Genomic DNA, 22,090 nt, shown 5'->3' on the forward strand with positions numbered 1-22,090 from the left:
TCAATGTTGGAGGGACAACCAATGACGGACCTTTGCCTACCCATGTGACTTGACTCTGTGTCAGGATGCCACACTCACGGGGCTTGGGGGGAAGGGTGGCCAGAGACAGGGTGTGGGGTGTTAGCTGGACTACCAGTTCCTGGGATTGTCAGTTGGTTTTGAAGGGCGGGACGTGAGTGGCCCTGAATCTCTGGGGCCAGTCCTAACTCTAGCCTTGGCTGGTTTCTGGGGTCATTGCCAGAGTGTCCTGGCCAGAAGCAAGGGTAAAACTGAAGGTTTTCTGGGACCTCTTGAGTTCTGTGGGTTGGCCCCCCTCCTCTCAGCTGGCATCCCATGGAGCTCTGGCAGTGCCGGCGGACAGAAGAGGACAGACAGACCGAGAGCTGCTGTACAAGGTCTTTTGTTTGTTGTCATGGTTGGTTTGGTACATCTTAGCATCTGCGTCGTACAAAGGGGGAGCAACAGCCATGGCTTTTGGTCAGGTTCAGGGGGGCATGGGAGTTGCCCCTCCCCTCCCCCCAGGCACTGACACATTTAAAGGAAGCAGAGCAACAAGGACACAGCACAGTGGGAAATGGATTCCCCCACGCAAGCAGGATGGTCGTCCCCACCTGGGTCTCAGTAGGACCCCCATCCCCACCCGAGGGCCGGCAGGAGCACCTCTCATTCTCTTTCCAGTGAAGAGGGTGGGGCACAGGAGTGGGGAGGAGAGCAGGGGACATGTGGGGGGAGTCATGTCCTCAGGCCTGAGAGATGTCCCGTCATCTGAGCCAGTCTGACCCCCAGCCCCCTGTGCAGTCAAGGGTTTGAGGAACCTAGAAGGATGGAGCAGTTCAGTGGTGGTGGTGGGCAGCCCTGCTGGCTGGGTACCAGGGGCTCCCGGGGCTGGTGGCTCACCCCATTTTACTCTAGCTCTGAGCCTTCGGGGAGGTTGCTTTGTCCACCAGCTGTCCCACCTGAGAGGGACCTGGGCTGAAGAACTTCTGTTTCTATTTCCCTTTCTCTCTCTCTGGCTCTCTCCCTCTCTCACAGCTGGGAGGGTCTCTGGACCTCCTGCTTGCCTTTGGAGGAGACACCTTTGTAGTTAAGGACACTTTCTGGACCTGGAGCAGAGGATGTACCTGTGTGGAAATTCTGGACATTGCCAGTGCCCAGCACAGGAGATCCAGAGAAGCACTTCCCTTCTCTCTGCTGGTCCACTCCCAGGCACACAGCACAGCAGTGGCCGTCCCTGGCAAGCGGGCATTTTGTTCTGTCTTCACCCACATGCAATGATTGCTTCTTCCTGTTCTCCTAGCTGGGGGACGTCTCCCTTGTATGTTGTGTGTGTGCATGCTGAATTCTGGGGCCACTCCCTCCCTGCCCCACCTCCTAAGTGTGTCACGTGCACACTGCCCCATTTGTGTGTGACACATTCTTCCCCCTCCCACCTTATACACCTCCCACCCCAGGTACTTCATGTGACCATCCCTTCCCTGCTCGAACACCTCACAAATATTTTGTGCTCCCACAAGTGTGTTTGCACATGACATCCTCTCTGGGCCACATATTAGCCTCTCTCCACAGTAAGGTCTGTGTCAGGAATGATGGTCATCGTGTTCCCCTGGACCCAAGAGTTATGGTGGTATGCCCCAGGCAGAAATTCTCCCCCTGTCCCTGCCTCCAGGAAAACCTCCAGTCGTCCTGCTCAGAAGCAGGCTGGAGGAGTCTAAAGGAGTCCAGGATGTGCACCAGACTAAGCCAGCCAGCCTGGAAGGCACTCTCATATGGGAAAAGCCCTGAGCCTGCTCTGGGGGTGCAGAGGGGCTGTGAAGACTGGGAGGGATGCCGCTTGGGGATCTGGGGTTCCTCAGGCCTGCTCATCTGAAGCTCCCTGGGCCTCGGTCTTCACTGTCCATCTGGCACTCTCTGTGCCCTGGTACCACCTTTGAGGTGTGTGGGCCCCTGTCAAGAGGGAGAGCTTTCTGAACACTTGGGATTCACCCCTGTGTCCAGGTAGGACCTACACACAGGGTCTGGGGAGGCCTGGGGCCCAGGACTGGGCTCTGCCTGTTTCTGCCCCAGGACCCCGGGGCTCCTGAGAATGACCATCCTGCCCGGGATAACAGATACAAACAGACAAGCAGACAACAGGGGTGCAAGGTGGCTCCCCATCACAGAAACAGGTACAGACACAGACACAGGCCCCCTGGGGGGACGGGACACAGGGACACAGGGGAGGGGGTGTGGGCGGGGGAGAAGGGCAAGTCCAGGGAGCTGGAGCTGCTGAGGCCCTGCTCCCCAGAGAAGGGACAGACCAGGGGACTTTTCTAGTTCCCTAAACATATGGATTGTTTTGTCTCATCTTTAAAGTATTGCAGTCTAACTGATATGGCTTTAACTATTGGAAACAGACAGAGAAGACCCATGTCTCGCTCTGAAATAAAAGCATAAATTCACTAAAATGGAAAACCTGCAGAATGCAAACTGGGGCCAATGGGGCAGGGGCTTCGGGACAGGCAAGTCGCCCCCTCCCTATCCCCTGCTTTTGGGGTAGGCCCTGGTGGGGGCCTAGCATGGCTTCTTGGGGCACTGCCTGGGTCTGTCCCAGTGGACTTCTGAGGACCTCAGGCAGGAACCCCCCAAGGGCAGGAGGACTCTAGGCCAAGGACAAGGTCTCCTCTTGGATGTGGCCATCTGTGACTAGTGGTTTGGGGGCCAAGAGGGGTCATCTTACCTATGTTCCTTCTCCCCAGGCACACGTCCTGCACACAACTGCCTTTTCAGAGCCAAACACATGCACACAACAGTCTCAGCATATCTGACAACTCTCTCAAACACATACTTCTACAACATCTAACATTCTCATCACTCCTGACATACATGCTATTTTTGAAAACAAATGCAGATACTAGCTAACACATGCAAGCTCTAACACACATATGAGATGGTTAGTACACACATATGACACAATCTCAACTCACACATACCACCTCAAACAAGCATACATACACAAGGCTGCCTAACATACATCACACAGGGATGTTGACTAACACACACACACACAATCTCAAGACACTCTAATCATAGGCTTATATGTATAATCTCTGGGCATACAATTGCTGATGCAGTCTCTGCCATGTACATTCACGCATGCCTGGACAAACACTTTCCTCTCTCATTTGCTCCATGGCTTCCCAGTTCTCACACAGCTTACTGAGAAGGAGGCCTTGACAATTCGGGGTGGGGGGAACAAATGCCAGTCTCACACATCCCAGAGGAGAGTTTGTTCTTGGCCAATAAGATGAAAGAACAGATGCCCTCTGTCAACTGGGGACTGGCTTTTCCCAAAAAGTTTGGGGCTTTGGCCAGGAAGGGTCCTCCTGTGGACCGTGGGGCCCTGGAAGCACATGAACAGGATGAGGTGAGGAAGAGGGGTGGATAAGAAGGGGGGCAGCCTGGCTGCACCAATGGGGGAGTCCCATGGCATGGGCCATCGCTGCCCAATGGCTCCAAGTATTTTCTGGGGGGCCTGGGCAGCCCCTTGGCTGGGCAAGCCGGGCCCAGCCTGGCAGTGGGGCTCCAGGACCTAAGTGGAGTGGGGGGAAGAAACAAGGGGCTGCCTTACCCTGGGGCCCCTCCATAGATGAGTTAAAGTCCATAGAGGATCCATTTGGAGGGACTGGCTTGGCAGGGGCTAGGCCTCTTCAGGTGGGGGTTGGGAGAGGAATGCTCCTAGACTGGGTGTCATCAGAGGGAGGAAAGAAGGAGAGCCCCAGCCTCCTGCCCAGACCCAGGCCTGGCCAGAACAGAACAGGCCAGCCTCAGGCTAGGCCCTAACAGGACAGACTTACCCTGACTCCCTTCCTCAGAGCCAGGCCACTCAATGCCCCTGCCCTGACCTGGAGGCCCACTGGGGTTTAGAGGCCAAAGGTCAGCATGCTGGGCAGGGCTGGAATGTGTCATTACTTTGGCTGGCTGGGGACAGTGGTCCTCCTGGCAGTGGGGTGCATGAAGGAATGTATGGGGATTACCACACCAGCACAGACCTTAGGCTTCTGGAGGGGGCCCCCCAGTGCTTCCTGTACTGGGTTCAATACCCCCTGCTGGAGAAAAGCTGTCTTCTTCTTGTCAAGCAACTTGGGAGTGAGGTGGAGGCTGGATACCCTGGGATGAAGGGAGTGTGAAGAGTGCTGAGGGGGAGGAGCCCCTGGCCAGCGAAGGGGGACAGAGGCCAACTGAGGTTTTCCCCTTCAGAACTGAGACTTAAATGAATAAAAAGAAAAGAAAGAACCAAAAAAAAAAAAAAAAAAAAAGTAACAAGTGGAGTGGGGATGTGGTGGGAGGGCCGGTTACTTCTTGAACATGTCCTGCAGTGGCCCGGGCAGGTATTTGAGCACCGTGTCCAGGATGCTCTCCTCCTCCTCCTCCTCCTCGTCCCCGCAGCCTGCTGGGATGGCCTTCTTGGGCCGGGTCAGGCTCCCTTCGCAGGGCTGCTCCAGGGCTGCCTTCTCCTCAGCCTCCTTCTCCTCCTTCTTCTTCAGCCCATACTGGGGAGGGGAAGGGTGGAGAGGAGCATGAACAGGGCAAGGAGAGAGCTGGATCTCAAGGTCATGCACATGTGGCTGAGGCAGCTCATGGGAACACCCTGTGAGCCCATGGGTCCTCTCATCTATAAAATGGGGATAAGGGCACATTCCTTGTGGGATTGTGCTTGCCTTCAGTTGGTATTTAATAAAAGAGAGATGGTGCCTGGGGTTTCCTTTAAAATTAATACCTGCCCACATAATTTCTTTGCTCTTTTGAAATCCTCCAAGATCTGAAAACTGAATGTTCTCCCACAGGCTTTGGGCTCAATTTTGGTGACAAAACTTGACTGGAATTGATGGAAGCCTACTCATACCCTTGATTTATCGCAGTATGAGCAGACAAGTATTGAGCTGTTTGGCATAGGGTGGCAGCTGCAAACTCACTGGGAGTGACACATAACAGTGCTCAGGGCGCTATAGTACTTTCCCAAAATCCCCAAATTCTGGGCTCCAAACTTGTTTGGTCTCCAGGATTTTGGGTACAAGGTTGTGGACCTGTAGCAGCAAACGTTAGGGAGCACTTACTATATCCACTACCTTTTTTAATCCCCAGAACGGTCCTTGAGGGAGGTGTTCCTTGACACGCATTTTTCTGATGAAAAGAGTGAGACTCAGAGAGAACTAGGTCTAAGGTGAGAGCTGGGATTCAAGGGAGCCCGAGGTTTTGGGAGACCCTTTTAACCCCTTACATTCCAGGATGGGCAAGAGGGTGGTGCTGACCTTGTCTCGTATCTGCTGTCGGACCTTCTCACGCTCGGCCTCCATGCGTGCGTGCTTGGCCTTGCGCTCCTCTTCTTGCTGCCGAAGTGCCTCCTGCCGCTCCTCCTCCTTCTTCTGTGCATCAGGGTCCTTCTCCTCCTCTCCGCCCAGCATCTTCCCCATGTCCTTGGTGGCCCCTGTGGGGGATGGGTTGGGGAGGGAGAGGACAGGGTCATAGAGGCAAGCCTGGGGATGGGGGGGGCCTGGTGTGCTGAGGCCCCTCCCACCTGGGTCTGGATTGGGTAGCGGGCATGGGGTGCAGGGCTAGGGCCTCACCTCCAAGGGCCTGCTTCATGACGAAGTCCATGCCTACAACTCTGTTTAATGTGCCCTAGCCAGCAGCCAAATTTGCATGCAGCACTTCAGGCAGGCCTGGCTTGGGGAGATGTGGCAACCTGTCAAAAGAAGAGTTGAGGGTTAGATGGGAGAAGCTTCTGCACAGGCAGGGCAGTGGAGTTGGACAAACGACCGGTCACCCTGGTTCAGGCATCAGGTACCATCAGCCAGAGGCCAAGACCCAGTGCCTGGTATCGCATGGAAAGGGATGGAAAAGGGCTGTTTCCTGAGCACTTGCTATGTGCCAGGCACATGTGTGCTGCCAAATGGCTTCTGATCCCTATTTTAAAATTTTCATCTTGACCATGTTGCTTTAATTTGATCGAAGCCAGGCATGTTGGAAAAAGCCCAGAATTTGGACAGAGGCAGAGCTGGGTTCTAATGCCACCCTAACTCCTTATTTGCCATGGGAATTCCACGCAAGTTATCCAATCTCCTTGAGCCCCCGTTTCCTCCTCTATGAGATAGAGATGGCTGTGCCTCCTTTCTCAGGGATACTGTGGAGACTGGAGAGAATTCCAGCCTGGACCACTGCATCAAGCCCTAGAAGGAGTGAGCTTGTGCTCGGGGCCCCAGCAAATAAGAGGTAGGTGAAAAATTGAGAACAGCCAGCTTACAGGAACATATCCAGACTTCTGAAATTAGACAAATGGAGAAATAAGTTATTTTCATTGCATAAAACATGTAAGTTTTATAGCTTAATATTGATTTTTATTTTGAATTACACAGAGGGGGTTGGAGACACAATAATCTTCTTGGGGCTAAGGGCCTTTAAATTACCAAGCACTGGGCCTCATAACAACTCAGCTTATGTTTGTCCTCATTTCCCTCTCCCTAAATCACCGACTTTCAGTTTTTATTATTATTTTTTTGCCTCAGAAGATTTTCTCCAAATAAAATCTTAATGGGAATCTCAATATGCAAAATTCATAAAAATGGAACTGTTCCAACCATAGTGGGAGGGGAAAGGTAGCGGGCCTGGAGCCTCCCTCTATACTTGGCCTCTTTCTTACTCCGTTCTTCTAGCATCCCTGAGAATTTGAACCCAGATGCTCTAACTCTTAGAGACTTCCTTTTTATTTTAACCATTCAGTTTCACTGGTGCTTTCATAGGCAAAACTACCGCAAATCCTTTTTCAAGCATGGAGGGGGATATCCATGGGGATGGGGATCTAACAGCCAAAGTGTCATGTACCTTGATGGTCAAATTGGGCCAGGCCTACTCCCCCAGGACTTTCATTCTACATAGACTTGGGGTCTTTTTGATTTGCTAGGAGGATAAAGGGGTCCTGGGAAATGGTGGCAGAGGAGTCAGGCTGGATATTGCAACCAAGTTGAGTTCAAGGTCACTGGCTGTTTATTGATGATGGATTTTCCTCGTTTCTTTCAAAATGAGAAAACATATTGGCAGACTGAGATCTTTTCATACCATGGGGCCTGAGAGTTTGAGGACTTCCACGTGATCAGATCACCTGATAGGTTGTTTTCAGGAAAGTCATGATGGAGTAGAAAACCATCCACAGGGACTTTGGTATCAGTCACACCTGGCTTGAAATCTTGGCCCCCAGCCCTCACTGTCTGTGGCTCCCTGGGAAAGCTTCAGTTTGCTCCCTGCAAAATGAGGGAGTATTAAGTCTACCCTGTGCTGATGTATGAAGGGGAAGAGAAGATACTGGTCAGGTGCCTGGTGTGTAGCAGGTGCTAGTTAATGTCAGCTATTGCTGATTGCATGTTTATGAGGACATGCCAGAAAGGAACAGGATTTCCAGGAAATGCAGAAGGACCCACCCTGATCTAGAATTCTGAGTTTGAAGGTGGCTCAGCTCAGTCAATCAAGATATTTTCATTTGACTAAAAACATTGTAAAGAGACGGCATTTCTAAGAACAGGAAAAGAATAATAACCAAATGATTTCAGGAACTCTTGGGTTCCTCCTCTGTGTTTACATTTAGCTCAAGGAATTGCCAGGTGGTTGTGGAGGACGCAGGACTCTAATTTGAGATGTTTCAAATTGGTCCACAGGGCACCTAACTTGCTGCTCTGGCAAGCATCTCTCCTGAACCAGATGATCTTCTGGGCCCTTTTCCCAGCTCTTCTTCTGAAGCAGTTCTGCAGTATTTGAACTGCTAGCCACCCCACTGTATCCTCCAACCTCTCTCCTTTCTTGCTTCTGTGACTCAGTTCTTTCCTCTCCCTCCTCTCCTACTGCTCCTTCTCCCCTCCCTTCCTTTGCTGCTGCTTTTCTTCCTCTTGCCTCTTCAGAAGTGTGTTCTCCAGGACTCTGACCTCAGTCCTTATCTCCTTTTCATCTCTAATATTTCCCTGGGAGAACCACCCTTTCCAGGGGCTTTATGACTGCTAACACTGATGACAGCTAGATGTCTTATCTGAGCACCAGACCCCTATATTCATTCATCCAGTAAGTATTAGTTGAGCACCTGTCATGTGTCAGGCAGTGACAGTGGGGATATAACAGTGAACATGACAGACAAAGTCCTGTGCTCGTGCAGATTACATTCTGGGAGTGTGTGTACTGTGAGTGTGTGTGTGTGAAACAGGCAATAAATAAGTCAAGAAATACACTTGCCTCCCTCTTGCCTGCCTTGCCCTGGATGTCCCACAGCACCACTCAAACTCAACATGCCACTAGAAATCTATTTTACGTTTGGTAGCGTATATATGTCCATGCCACTCTCTCACTTTGTCACAGCTTACCCTTCCCCCTCCCCATATCCTCAACTCCATTCTCTAGTAGGTATGTGTCTTTATTCCCATCTTACCCCTAGGTTCTTCATGACCTTTTTTTTTCTTAGATTCCATATATACGTGTTAACACACGGTATCTGTTTTTCCCTTTCTGACTGACTTCACTCTGTATGACAGACTCTAGGTCCATCCACCTCACTACAAATAACTCAACTTCGTTTCTTTTTATGGCTGAGTAATATTCCATTGTATATATGTGCCACATCTTCTTTATCCATTCATCCAATGATGGACACTTAGGTTGCTTCCATCTCCTGGCTATTGTAAATAGAGCTGCAATAAAATAGATTGCTAGTGGGAAGCAGCCGCATGACATAGGGAGATCAGCTCGGTGCTTTGTGACCACCTAGAGGGGTGGGATAGGGAGGGTGGGAGGGAGGGAGGCGCAAGAGGGAAGAGATATGGGAACATATGTATATGTATAACTGATTCACTTTGTTATAAAGCAGAAACTACACCCCACTGTAAAGCAGTTATACTCCAATAAAGATGTTAAAAAAAAAAAAAAACCTCAACATGCCACCTCTCTGTCACCAAACCACCTCCTTCTCCAGACTCCTCTGCTTCCTGTATTCATTCAGAAAACTTTGATTACCAACCCCAAGCCCCCGCATGCAAAGTAATCTACTCAAGGGATGAGTCTTCTCCATGTTTACATCCTGTCACTCCAGGTGCCTCTTACTCCCAGCCTCCTGGGATTACTTAGCCAAACTTCTTGGGTCCACCTCAAGGTCCTGCTGCTGACTCCCAGCACGGCCCTTTTAGCTGTTAAGCAATTTCTTCACCCTGTCGAGAGATTCCACTAACCAATTTCTTAAGGCCCAACCTACTCCTACCCCATCCCTCTCAGCAGGTGATTTCCGTGTCACTTTATGTAGTGTGGTACAGCGGAAGGCTTGTGAGCTCTGGTGTCAGGCACACCTGACTCAGATCCTGAATCTGCTGCTTTTTAGCTGTGTGATAGTGAGTAATTGACTTAACCTCTCTGAGTCTCATTCTTCTTTATAGAGCGAGGATTATAATACCATTTTGAAGGCTTAGAATTAATCTATGAAATGTATTTTGCATATGATGTGGGCTCAGTAAATGGTTCTTGTTATCATTACCAAAACAATTAACTCCCCTCCTAACTCCCAAGGAAGAAGTCTCCCTCCTTCCCCCTGAAGCCAATCCATCTGCCTGAGCTCCAGATTTTCCCTCTTTACACCTGCTCCTTGATCCAGTTTTTACTCCCTCTTCCTCATACCTTCAATCTCTTCTCCATACGCCTCTTTTATCCCCTTCCTTCTCCAGCTCCTGCTCTGAACCCTATCTTTCTCTTAATCTCTGCCCTCTAGCTTCATGATCCAGTAGTTTCCACTTGGTGTCATCACTTCCTCACCTCCCAGTCAAACCTTCTGGCTCTGTGAGATCGGAGAGTTGCAGCCCCTGCACTGCTGCTGAAGCTGCCTTACTCAGAGTTGCCAGAGTCCTCCTAATCACCAGACCCAGGAATGCTTTCACAGCCCTCCTTCTCCTTCTCCATCCCTCTGTAGTATCAGATGCCGATGAAGACCCCTGACCTCCCTCTCACCCACCCTGCCTTTTTTCAGCCTTCTTCTTGAATTTCCTGAATGCCATATGACACAGCACTCTTGTGGTCATCATCTTACTTCTCCAATGGTCTTCTTTTCTGCTGATTCCCCCTCCCACTGCCCCTCCCTCTCCCACTGTCTACCTGGGAAATCTCACCTACCCTTATTGGTTTATGCACTTCTTCAGTCACAGACCTCTCCCTCTCCCTCTCCCCAGACCTGCACATTTAACTCTTTGCTGGATATTCTTAAATTCATTCTATCCAAAGATCGACCTCATCCTTGTCTCCCCTCCCCGCCAGCCACCTTTTCCTCCAGCATTCCTTCTTCCAATTGCCTCAGTGGAAAACTCCACAGTCAGGGAATTCTTCATTCATTCATTCACTCACACTACAAATATGCTTTGGGCATCTACTCTCTGCCAGGCATTGTTCTGAGTGCTGGGGCTGTGGCAGGGAACAAGGGAGTCATAGCATTTGTTCTCACAGCATTCAGTCAGCTGGGGAGGTAGACGCTGGGCAAAAACCACACAAGGAATTGGCAAGTTATAATTGGGACGGGGTGCTGAGGAAGAAGGTCCAGAGATTATAGCTCCACAGTGTTTCCTGCATCCACACATCCCCTCTCCTATGGCTGCTAATGCCTTGGTTCAGGGCCTCGAGGTTCTGAATTTTTGCATAATCTCTAACTCTGTCCCTCCCCTACCTTACATCTATCCTCCACAAGGCTGTCCGATTAATCTTCCTAAAGGGCAGATCTGCTCATGCAAACACATCCTGCAGTGGCTCCCCATGGCCTGGTTAAACCAGCTAGAGTCCTTGTGCTGACCTTCAAGTCCTGCAGAGTCTAACATCTGCCTGCCTCACCATTCATTTCCTATCCTTTGTATGTGGCTCTTTATCAGCTATACCTCCACACGTATTCTTTCCAAAAACTCCTGGGCATCTGTTCATCTGCTATTTCTACGTCCTTGGAACCTCTTAACCTCATCTCTGCCAGTTCAGTTCCTGGCCCCACTACTTCCTAAGTGACCTTGAGCAAATGACTTAATCTTTTCTCATCTGCAAGATGGAGACCATAACGTCTATACCCAATGCATGTTGTAAGCATTAAATGAAATAATGCAAATGTGATCAGCCCAGCATTTGGCACATAGTAGGTGCTCAGTACATATTCGCTGTCATCGTCATCACCACCGTCATCATCAGTGGCAGCAGCAGCATTAGTTTTCAAAGGTCCACTTCATACATCACTCCTCCCGTGAAATCTCTCCTCGGTGAGATGTGATGGAGTCTTCCTCTTCTGAGACCCATGGCGCTTTCTAGGACAGCCCTGCCTGCCTCCAGCTCATGCACTCTGTCCAGCTCTGTGTCTTTCCCTTCCCAGTCACTCTGAACTCTTCCCAGGGCAGGGCTTGTATCGTGTGCTTTTCTCCTGTGCCAGCATCTACAACATTTCTTAGCTCATGGTAGAGCCTCAGGACGTATTTGCTGGGTTGAATTTAACGTGTGTCAGCGAGTATGTGAGAGTGTATGCGTTCAAGGTATGCTCCTGCGTGTCTAACTCTGAACTTAGGCAACGTTGTGATTCTGCGTAAGCGTGTGTGCAGGCGTGTGTGTAGATATTTTGCCATATGCCTGTAGGAGTGCTGAGGTCCAGCAGGTTGCGTGCAGTTGAGGATTTTGGCCGGACCGCCAGGAGGCGCTCCTCAGCGGGTCTGCGGGAAGACTTGGTCTATCCCAGCACGGGAAGGGTGGTGGTGGTGGTGGTGGTAGTGGGGACGTTAGGCTGGGGGAGGGGACACACGGAGGGGTGGGGGAGTGATGCTGCTGCAGCACCAGGTTTCCTTGCCTTCAGCGTGCCTGGGATGCTCCTCCAGCTTCCCCTCTCAGGCTCCCTCCTAACCCATCCTAACCGGAAGGCAGCTGAGGCACCTCCTCAGGCTTGGCCATCAGAGCCCCAGGAGGTTTTCAGGACTGGACCCCACCATCTGACAAGCAGACTCGGGCACCTGCAGGGTTTGTCCTTGTGGCTGTTTATCTGTTGTCCTTTTTTTAAATAGCTCATGTCCAGGCCATATTCACTGCAAGTCAGTTCAACACTCATTTGCCTTTTGAGGGGGACCCTACGCTAATGGCGGTGCAGTGACAGGGGATGTCCCTCTACTCCCCCGCCCCATGCCTCTAGAAGGGAGAAGCACTTGGGGAGGGAAAGGAGCAGTGGAGGATGGGAGTGGGTAAGGGACTGGCTCCTGCAGAAAAGCGGAAGCGGCGGGGGGTTCGTATTCTCCCGGCAGAAGAGGGGGACAGGAATCCTGGTGTCCCTCTATCGGTCCCCCACCGAGATCAACGTAGCCGGCAGTTCTGCCTCGAGCTCACGGTTGGCCACTGAGAGCACCCCTCCCCCCCAACACTTAGAGCTCCAACCTCAAGACCTGGCCTGGTCTCAAACTTTGCTGAGGGAGGGGGCAGAGTGGGGCCGGCGAGGGCGAAGAACTGATCGTTCCTAATGACCCCAGGCAGCTGACAGGTGCAGCCCAAACCTCCGCTCCTCCTCCTTCCATGACAAATAGAGTCCTCTTCGTCCCCCACCCCCAGTCAACGTTTAGGTTCTCCTCCCCTGCACCTTCGGTTTGTCCGCCCCACTCCCGCCGCCCTCTGACTCACTCCGGTACCCGAACTGTACCCCTCAGGGGCGGCTCCCTCTCCCTAGGCGAAGAGGGCCCTGGCGGGCTCCAGATTAACCACAACCTGAAGTAGCTTAGATCGACGTCCCCCCATCCCTACCCCAAGAGCTCGAAGTTGTTCTCTAGGTTCAGACTTGAGTCTCCCGCCGCCCTCGGGGCGGTCCTGGCTCCCCGGGAGCCGGGCAGCTTCGGGCTTCTGCCCGAGGGTCTCCATCTCGGGGCCCCACCCCTCCTTCCCAGTTGGCTCCCGCTTCACTCCCTTCCCTCCGCCTGCTCGCTTCCCCCTTGCGGGGAGCTGTCCTTTCAGCACCACGGCGAGCGCGCCCTGGAGCGTCCCTGCTGCCGCCGCGCAGCCTCCCTTTCTCGCGCCCGGGCAGTCTTGGGGAGCTGTGCCCCCGAAAACCATACCCTGCAGCTTCCCGGGCTGCGCTGCGGCCTGGAGGCGAGAGCCCAGACCCTGTTGCCCACAGCCCGGCTCCGCCCTCCCGGCCCGTGGCCAGCACCGACCTGGAGGTCCTCGCAACCGTCTGAGCCACTGCAGGGCTCCGGCCGAACTCAACGAGGCGGTTCCTTCTGCTATTCCAGCTCCCGCTGCCGCCTCGTGCAACTCCGCCCGGTGAGCTGGGGCCGCGGCTATTGCTTCGGGCGGCTGCCGGAGGCGCCCTCCAATCGCGCCCGTCAGCCAGACCCTGACGTGCTACCTCTCCCTTTCCAGATGGGAAATTCAAATCTCTCTCTCTCTCTCTCTCTCTCTCTCTCTGTCTCTCTCTCTCTCTGTCTCCCCCTCCCTCCCCCTCCCTCCCCCTCCCTCCCCCCTCTCCTCTTCCTCCTCCTTTCTCCCCCTCTCTCTCCTCCCTCCCCCCCCCTTTCTCCGTCTCTCCCTCCCTCCCTGTTTCCCTCTCTCCCTCTTCCGCCTCCCCCCTCCGTTTCCCTTTCCCTTTCTCTCTCCTTTCCCCTCTCTTAAAAAAAAAAAAAATCTCCACTCCCTTTCCTCCTCCACCTTTTCTTGTATCTTCTCCTCCAGACATCCCCAGCAATCCCCCCTGCAGCTGCGTATCCTGGCCACAGCTCTTAGGACCACAAGCTTGCTGCTTCAATGTTCTGAGGGGCAGTGCGGGTCAGGGGATGGAGGGAAGGTTTTTTTTGTTTTTTTTTTTTAAAGCAGAAATACAAGATCGCCTGCTCAGGAAAGCCCACTTTGATTCCTCCAGGCAGAACTGGTCACACTATCCTCAGAGGTCCTGCCACCCCCAGGCACACCCCTGTTTCAGGGTCCCCTTTTCCTCTGTTTGCATGCCTCTTGCCTGTGAGCTCCTACAGGATGACAAGACCACCGTCAGATCATCTTTGCAGCCCCTCAGTATCCTGTCCTTCCGCATGAGCACTCAGAAAACATTGATGCGTCATGTGGGCAAGGCCTCCATAGGGGTTCAGGAACATTCCACGTGGACCCAGAGGGAGGAGACTGCTGCAAAATTGCTGTAGACCTTGGGCAAGTCACTTGCTAGGCCCTTCTAGATCTGATATCCTGTGAAGAATAAGGAATTCTTTGGCAAAACCTCTTCTAGAAGGCCATTTTTTCTCTCCTTTGCCCTGGGAAGAAAGGGGACCACCAAGAGGCAGGGCAACATCTGTCCCTCACCCCGGCCTTTCCTCCTCTGCTTACACTCATTTTTCATTTTATGACTCTCTCCTAATGAGCCTTTCCATTCTGATTGCCATCTTCTTGGCTCTAAAATGCTTCCTTTAATCCAGCCCAATGTGTAGGAAAATGGCTTCAGAGAGGAGGAGCCTTGCACCAGGCCTTTGAAAGATTTGCAGGAGTTTATGCATCAATCAGGGGTTATGTCAGAGTGGAGATGACTCCTGCTTCTGTAAGGCGATGGCTTCCTTCCAAGAAGGGAGCGGCAAGAGCTGCAGAAGGACAGGATCTGGGAAAGGAAGGAGGCATGATTTTATTCCAACAAGGGGGGACTATTCCTTTATACATTTTCACAGCAGAGGCCTCAAAATGGGGGACTCCCCACAAATCAGAAGCCATTGGTGGACCCACCTTCCTCATCTAGAGAGTCACCTTCTGAAGCTTATCTCTGTTTTCCCCTTACAGGCTGTGGGGCTGGGTGTAGGGGAGTCCCTCCCTTTATGGCTGAGTTTTCTCTTCTGTGTTGTGTTGGCCTGTCAGCTCATTTTTAATTTTTCTTCCCTTTCCAGAGGCAGGCACTAATGGAAGGGGCAGAGGGGAGGCTGTTTGATTAGAGTGACTTAGAATTGCCACTAATGCCTGAGGGGAGTTCTGGGAAGGGAGATCTGACATCCCGTCATTTCAAGAGCCATAGTCCGCCTCTTTCCTCCTCCCTCCTCTTCCCTGTTCTCCTAGAACAGAAGCTCAGTGAGTGGGACCTGGCTGGCAGCACTCTAGTTACAATTGGGGTTTTTCCACAATGGGCATTGCCTTTGACATGGATGTTGACTAAGCTGGGCTAAAAATCCAACTTAGCCTTCAGAAAAATACTAAGCTCAGTTCTGGACACAACACTTTAAGATGGACTTTAGTAGGCTCAAGTACGGTTAGAGAAAAAGGAAGTGGTTGGGTGGTGGGTGTCTGGAAATCAGGTTCAATGAGGGATGGTGGAAGGATTTAAGGCTGTTTTACCTGGAGGAGAGAATGCTGAAGGGGGATTAGCCCTTGAAGGACTGACAAGTCTTGTTCAGTTTGTAATTCCAGCACTTAGCATGGTGCCTGATAAAGCAGGAGCTAAAGAATGCTTGTGGAATGAATAAATGACCATTGCCAGGAAAGAAAAGGACTACTGTTTTTACTAGTGTTGAAGACAGAATTGGGGCAATGGAGGAAAGGTAAAGGAAGGCAGACGGAAGCTCTGAGAGGAAGAACCTTCTATCGGCTGGAGCTGTCCAACCATAGCACGGACTGCCTCATGTGAGGTGCTGAGTTCCCTTCCCCTGGAAGATGGCAGTTGGGCAGTAAGTGACAGCTAAAGCACCCTTTGAACCCCAGTTTCTATGAGCCTATTAAGAACTGCATGAGCTGACATGAGTCATGTCTAGCTGCAGAAAATCTTCCTGGTGAACAAAAGGACAGCTCAGTCATGTTTTGGTGGCTTTATCCTTTGAACAATTAGGGGATGACATGAGCCACTGATGCTTCCTGTCAAAAAAAGGTAGTGAAAAGATGAATACTTGTTCCTGTTCAGTGTTACCAGCCTGGACATGGTTCCCAAATACTGTTTTATAACTACAGAAATGTTGCTAAATATTATAAACATTTCTTACTGTGTCTCAGGTGCTCACTTTGGTGCTTTGCATAAATTACATTCTCTCCTTTAGTTCACATAAACCCCTATTTTCAAGATGGGGAAGACAAGGCCCAGGGAGATACAGTGAGTCTTTGGCAGATCCAAGATTCCAGCCCATGCCTGCATGACACTGAGCTCTGGGGTCCTTCCACCAGGCTGGGCTGCATCTCTTCTGACACATCCCACAGCCTATGGAAATGTAATTTTTGCTCTGCCGATATTTTTTTTTTTACATTGACATTTATCATCTTCCCTGTTCTCTAGTTTCTCACTTAAAAAAAAACCTGCCATGAATTCACACTCAGATTGGGGTCTTCATGTCACGTGGGTTGCCAGCCTTTCCTTCGTCTCCTGCATCTCTAATCCAGCCTGCTGCAAGTCCCCACCCTCCACGCTGAGCCTTGGCCCTTGCAGACCCTGCTTTGTAGACAGCTTCTAAGAGACACCTGGTAAGATCTGAATGCGGCTCTGCTTAAGGTGTCTTACCCTGGCTGGTGGTGCTGAATTTCCACCTTTATTGATGAGCCCTGTGGGCTGGGGCCGGGGGCCAGATTTTTAAAATGATACATACATGCCTTGAAGGTTCACTAACAAGCCAATCAAGAGAGCTAATGTCAGTACTTTGTGTGAGGATTGAGGAAGAGTGTGTGAGGAATGACAGCTGTCACAGACTATAAATGTGATCACTGAGCATGGCTCTTGTCCAAAGGTCAACCCATTTCTTCCCCGCAGCCGCCTCCGTCCAAAGGGCATGCTGGCTGCCATGTGGGAGATGAGGAAGAGCTCGCTGGCTGGCCCTGACCTCAACTAGGAGTTGAGCCGGTCAGTGCAGAGAGACATCTGAATGCTCCAGATGCTGACTCCACATCCTGTCATTCTAGCTTGAGCCTGCAGGGGCAGAGCCGGTCTTGGTTTGTGGGGGTGGCCGTGTGCCAGAGGCAGAAAGAGAACTATGGGGGTGGTGCAGAGGGAAGGGCTCTAGGCCACCTTGCTCATCTGACGAGTGCCTCCCCTCTTGTCACTAACTAGGCTATGGTACCATCACTGTCAAGTTGTGAGGTCAGGGTCCCAGTCTGTCTCCTTCAACATGCGGTGACACGGTGTGAAGGCAAACCACTGGTGTGCAAAGGTGACTTTGTGTGTGTGTGCCCACCTCTGGGGGCCGTGCAGGTGGGAGCGGGCAGCATCCATGAGGAGGGATACAGGTTCTAGTAGGGTAAGCGTGGGTTTGACACCATGTGACTCTCAGTGTGCGGTGGTGTATCCCTCCCGATATGAAGTGACTCTGGTGTGAGAGTGTTATTGGGTGTAGAGCTAAGTAGGTTGCAGTTACAGTGGAATATGTTAATGGCATTGCGTGATGGTTGGGGTGTAAGGCATGGGTACTAGACGCAGCTCTGCAGGTTGTACAGCCACAGAGGGTGCCATTTACTTAGACTGTGTCAGATGCAAAAGTTCTGGGGACATATCACCATTTCTGTGCAATGGTGTACGTCCTAAGTGTTGCTGTCCATGAGAGATGATACATAGTGTGTTAGCATCAATTTGAAATGCTGCCATCATTGGTGGTAAGGGTGCAGGTGTAAGTGTGTCACAATGGGCTGGCACATGTGTCACTGTCATTGTGTGGGGCAGAAGGGGTTTGTATGTGCAGCCAGAATGTGTCATCACCACTGTGCAGACATACAGGCTAAATGTATCGCCAAGAGTTACTGATCCTTCCTTTTCCATTCTCCCCCCGCTCCCACCGCCAGAGAACTGCTTGGTAACCCAACCTGCCCCATCTGGGAAGCTGGAGAACTTTGGATTCTCCATTCTCCACTTTTGTTTTCAGAAAGAGGGTCCCACGTTCCTCATCTGAATCCTGACTCATCGGTGGTACATGGAGTGGGTGTGGGAACCTCCTGAGGAAACCCTCTCTATTCCAGACCCTGTCCCCAACTCAGAGCCCCTCCCCAGCCCAGCATCTGCCTACAAGCTCCTTAGAGGTCCTCTGCTACCCTTCATCTCATCCCTACCCTCCAACATCCAAGCACTCATTAGCATGTCAAGGCAGTCTTCTTTCAGCCCACACACTGTACCCAGGGACATCCCCACACAGTTAACTCCCTCTCAGCCTGAGTTTTCCTGAAACCTTACATTTTCATGTCTGCCAAACCAGTCTGCATTTCCCCTACCATCCAACACAGGCACGGGGAGGATGTTTTGGGGATAACTCCTTCCTCCCTTGCCACTGGTTATTTTTCGAGCTCTCTGCTGTGATTTCTGCCTCCCCTCTCCAACCTCAGCCCTTCCAACTCTCCAGGACATGGTTGGATCTCCCTGTCCATCCGGAATTCCTCCTGATGACTCCAGATGCTCATGTCACCCCAGAGCCAGCCAATGCCCCTCACCAAGCCTCTTCATTTGAGTCCTAGCACTGGACTTGCTCAGGCAAATCGGTGCAGCATCAACGTTTGCTCTGTGCCTTCAGGAAGTCCCCCTTCTAGAATGTCCCTCCAACCTCATGACACTTGGTCTCCTTTCCCCTCCCCCATGTGAAACCCTTGCTCAGAAAGATAGTCTCTACACCTTGGAATCTTGTCCTTAGGCATGTGGAAACAGAATAAGAGTCCCAGAATGCTAGAATCATAAGCAAAAGGCCATTTTAGAATCACATTTAGAATCACAGAATCTAGAATGACAGGCTCTCTAAACACTGTATGTTCAAGAATGGCCCCCTCCTACTCAGATCCACTGGGGTTTGGGGGGACATGTTAAAAACATTGCAGACTCTTGGGGCTCATCCCGCATGGATAGACCAAAATCTTGGAGATGGGAGCCCAGAAATTTGCATTGGTTACCAAGACCCCAGGTGTTTTGGATACACCCACTAGCTGAAAAACCCTTGTCTTGGGTCAATAGAATCTGAGAATCATAGGACCCTGGTCTTGTAGGAAAAAATACTTAATCATGGAATCATATAATATTTTAGGACTAATAGAAGCTTAGATGCAACTAATTACTCACATTCACTCACAACTTTAGAATCTTAAATCCTATGAATCTTAATGTCTAGAATTGTGGAGTTAGAAGAGAACCTGCCGTGTAATTTTGTTCCTATTCTAGGAAGAACTTTTCTTTTTTGGTCTCGCCGCACCTTTTGGAATGGAAGGCTTTTTCCCTTGTCCCTTGCAGGGCTGCCTCCATGGTGTTGCCTACATTTGTGAAGATAAATGTTCTTTCCATCTCAGTGCAAAGGCAGCTAGCAGAACCCCTGCATTTATGGAGCAAGAGAGCTGGAAATGACTTCTACTTTCCATTTAGGACCAGCACACCCTGCCCCACAGAGCAGATTTTGCTCTTTAATAAAATGAATCTCAGGGGACATTATTGCTGTTTTACTAAAGCAGGCATAGCTGAGGAACATGGACAACAAAGTTTAATAAGCTCATGGAGCTTCTGGTCAAAGGAAATGAAAGATAGAAAGGGCAGAGAGGCAGCAGAATTCTGTCTTCAGATTGACGGGCATGCACGTGGGGTGCGTGTGTGTGTGTGTGTGTGTGTGTGTGTGTGTGTGTGTGTGTATGTTTTGGGAGGAGTTGAAGTGAAGGGAGGAGATGAAACATGCATAAAAAGTCAGCACTGAAAAGGTATATTTCTGGTCATCTAATCCGGTGTCTTCAACTTGCAGATGAACAAACAGAAGCCCAGAAATGGGAAGGGACTTTCTCAATGCCACACAGCAAGTTAATGAAACTCCTAATTCCTGGGTAAGTATTCCTTCCCAGTTGTAACTCAGCATTACATTCTTAAAACACATCCAGTACGCCAAGCACTGTTCCAAGGATGCTATAGATCTCAGCCCTTTCAGCTCATGACAACCCTATGTGGTAGGTCTCCTTTCACTCAAATCTTCATTTATCAAACCTGTGTGGCGGGCCTATGACACACCAGGCACTGTCCTAGGCAGACAAAGATGTATAAGAACTTTCGGAGTTTCTCTTCCCCCTCTTTATTCCACAGTAAGAGAGGCGAATACTCCACAGAGAGATAACACATGGACCAATTCACACGCTCAAGATCCTTTCAGATCAGAGCCTGTGATTTGAAGCACTCAGGAGTGAGCGGGGAGAGATGCCCACCAACAGTCAATGATAATACAACACACTAAGTGCTATCCTAGTGAAGAGGCAGCTCTGAGGAGGAGAATCAAAAACACACAGCTTGTAAGCCAGATGGGATTGGAAGTCCAAAGCAGGGAAGGGACAGGGAGGTTGGCTCTGGGGATGCCGGAGTCATCTCAGAGGCACTGTGGAGGAGACAGCAATGAGCTCTGCTCACATAGAGACATGGGTGAAATCTCAGCAGCTCTCTGCCCCTTCCAGATAGTGTGGTTTTGTCTCTGAGACTCAGCTTCCTCCTCAGTGAAATGGGTCAATGATCCCAACCTACCAGGGTGATTGTGAGGCTCAGATAAAACAATGTTTAGGGAATCGCAGCACAATCTCAGCAAGTGTTAATCCTCTTTCCCTCCAACACCTGAGCAAGGCGGGGATTCTGGAGTTTGGGGCTGTGCGATCATTAGACAAAGCCTACTTTTATGATCTTCTTTGCCAGAGAACTCTGCCTCCTGAGTCCCCTGAGTTCATTTAAGTTGGAGCGAGAAAGAAGAATTTGAAGTTTAGAGGAAACTAGGGGTGGGCGATGTTTCTTCTACTTCTTTTAATTTATTTTTATTTTTTAAATTTTTTTGTGGTACGCGGGCCTCTCACTGCTGTGGCCTCTCCCGTTGCGGAGCACAGGCTCCAGACGCGCAGGCTCAGCGGCCATGGCTCACGGGCCCAGCCACTCCGCGGCATGTGGGATCTTCCCGGACCGGGGCACGAACCCGCGTCCCCTGCATCGGCAGGCGGACTCTCAACCACTGCGCCACCAGGGAAGCCCTCTTCTACTTCTTTACCCCGTCTTTGGGCTTCCTTCCTTCCTCTCCACCACACAAGGGACTGGAGTATCATGTCCCCAAATGGGAATCGCCTGAAGGAAGTCCAGAGGGATCTTAGATTCCGGCCTGAGAACAAGAGGACTTTTTTCTACCCACAAATCTAAAAATGGCTGGTCTATGCCACTCAACCTCCAGTTGTTTCTTTCTGGCAGAAAAAACAAAATAAAACAAAACCACCATTTATGTGGCAAACAAACAGGGGGTTGGAGAGGTGTCGGGAAGATGAAACCAGGGAAAAGCTGAAAGGTTTGAAGAGGAAGGAATTTTCATCTACTGAGCCTCTCACTGTGGTAGGTGATTCATATCTTTAACTGATTTAATCCCTACACCAACGCGTCCCTTACCCTAAATGTCATCATCTCCACTTTATATTCAGATAGTGATATTCACGCTCAGAGAGGTTAAGGGCCTCGTTCAGGGTAACACAGCTGAGAAGTGGCAGCATTAGCAGTATTGGAGCTTGGTACGTCTCTACAGGTGGCCACATTTTTAGAGGGGGATTAGGTGGGCTGCTGGCAGCCAAGCCGGGATCTGCAGCTTTGGGGCAACTGGTCCCAGAGTGTAGGTGACCCTGCTAGGGCACCTATATGGGGACCTTGCCACAAGCTGGTCCTTAATGGGGCTGGGCGTTCCAAGTCTGAGGTGATCAAAAGTGATGGTGGCTGTAGGTCAGGGCCCTGGAACTCTGTCCTAAGGATTTAAATGAAAAAAAAGCCCTCTCTGTCACAGTCCTTTGCTCCCTTCCGCTCAGTTCGCTTCAACCTGACTCTTAACACCAGCCATCTAACCATGGCTCCTGCCTCTGCTCTTGTCTTCAGACTGACTTTCTAACTGGTTTCTAAATCTGTAGGAGAATCATAGCTTTCTAAAACACGGGTCCAGTTGCATCACTCTCCTCCTTGAAACACATGGTGGTCACAGCTTCTTTTGCCACCTAGCACCCACTCCCTCGTGTGGCATCAGCTCGGGAGGAGCCAACCGGGGTATTTCGTTTGGAGCCGCGGATGGATCACATGACCTGGGCTAAGCCAATCAGCACTTAGGTCTCCATGGCTCCCCAGATCAGTTCAGGGGTGGTCACATGACCCAAATCAGACCAGTCA

At 50.9% G+C, this 22,090-nt stretch overlaps 1 protein-coding gene across 3 annotated transcripts in view; it reads right to left on the reverse strand.

Annotated features, from left to right (window-relative positions):
- Positions 1 to 384: 384 nt before the first annotated feature.
- The window catches only part of CPLX2 (complexin 2), an 80,701-nt gene continuing 58,995 nt past the window's right edge, over positions 385 to 22,090 (reverse strand). For 2 of the 3 annotated variants that reach the window (XM_033432107.2, XM_004272021.3), the window contains 3 exons: positions 5,604 to 5,722; positions 5,289 to 5,464; positions 385 to 4,529 (listed from right to left, as the gene is read on the reverse strand). In XM_033432107.2, coding sequence (XP_033287998.1) covers positions 4,332 to 4,529; positions 5,289 to 5,464; positions 5,604 to 5,634 — 405 coding nt within the window. In that variant the 5' untranslated portion in view covers positions 5,635 to 5,722 and the 3' untranslated portion in view covers positions 385 to 4,331. Of the gene's footprint in view, positions 4,530 to 5,288; positions 5,465 to 5,603; positions 5,723 to 13,196; positions 13,465 to 22,090 lie in introns of those variants that run through there. The other variant, XM_033432106.2, reaches the window with a different exon arrangement.

The sequence above is a fragment of the Orcinus orca genome, chromosome 3 (assembly GCF_937001465.1).
Source record: "Orcinus orca chromosome 3, mOrcOrc1.1, whole genome shotgun sequence".
NCBI classification, from domain to species: domain Eukaryota; kingdom Metazoa; phylum Chordata; class Mammalia; order Artiodactyla; family Delphinidae; genus Orcinus; species Orcinus orca.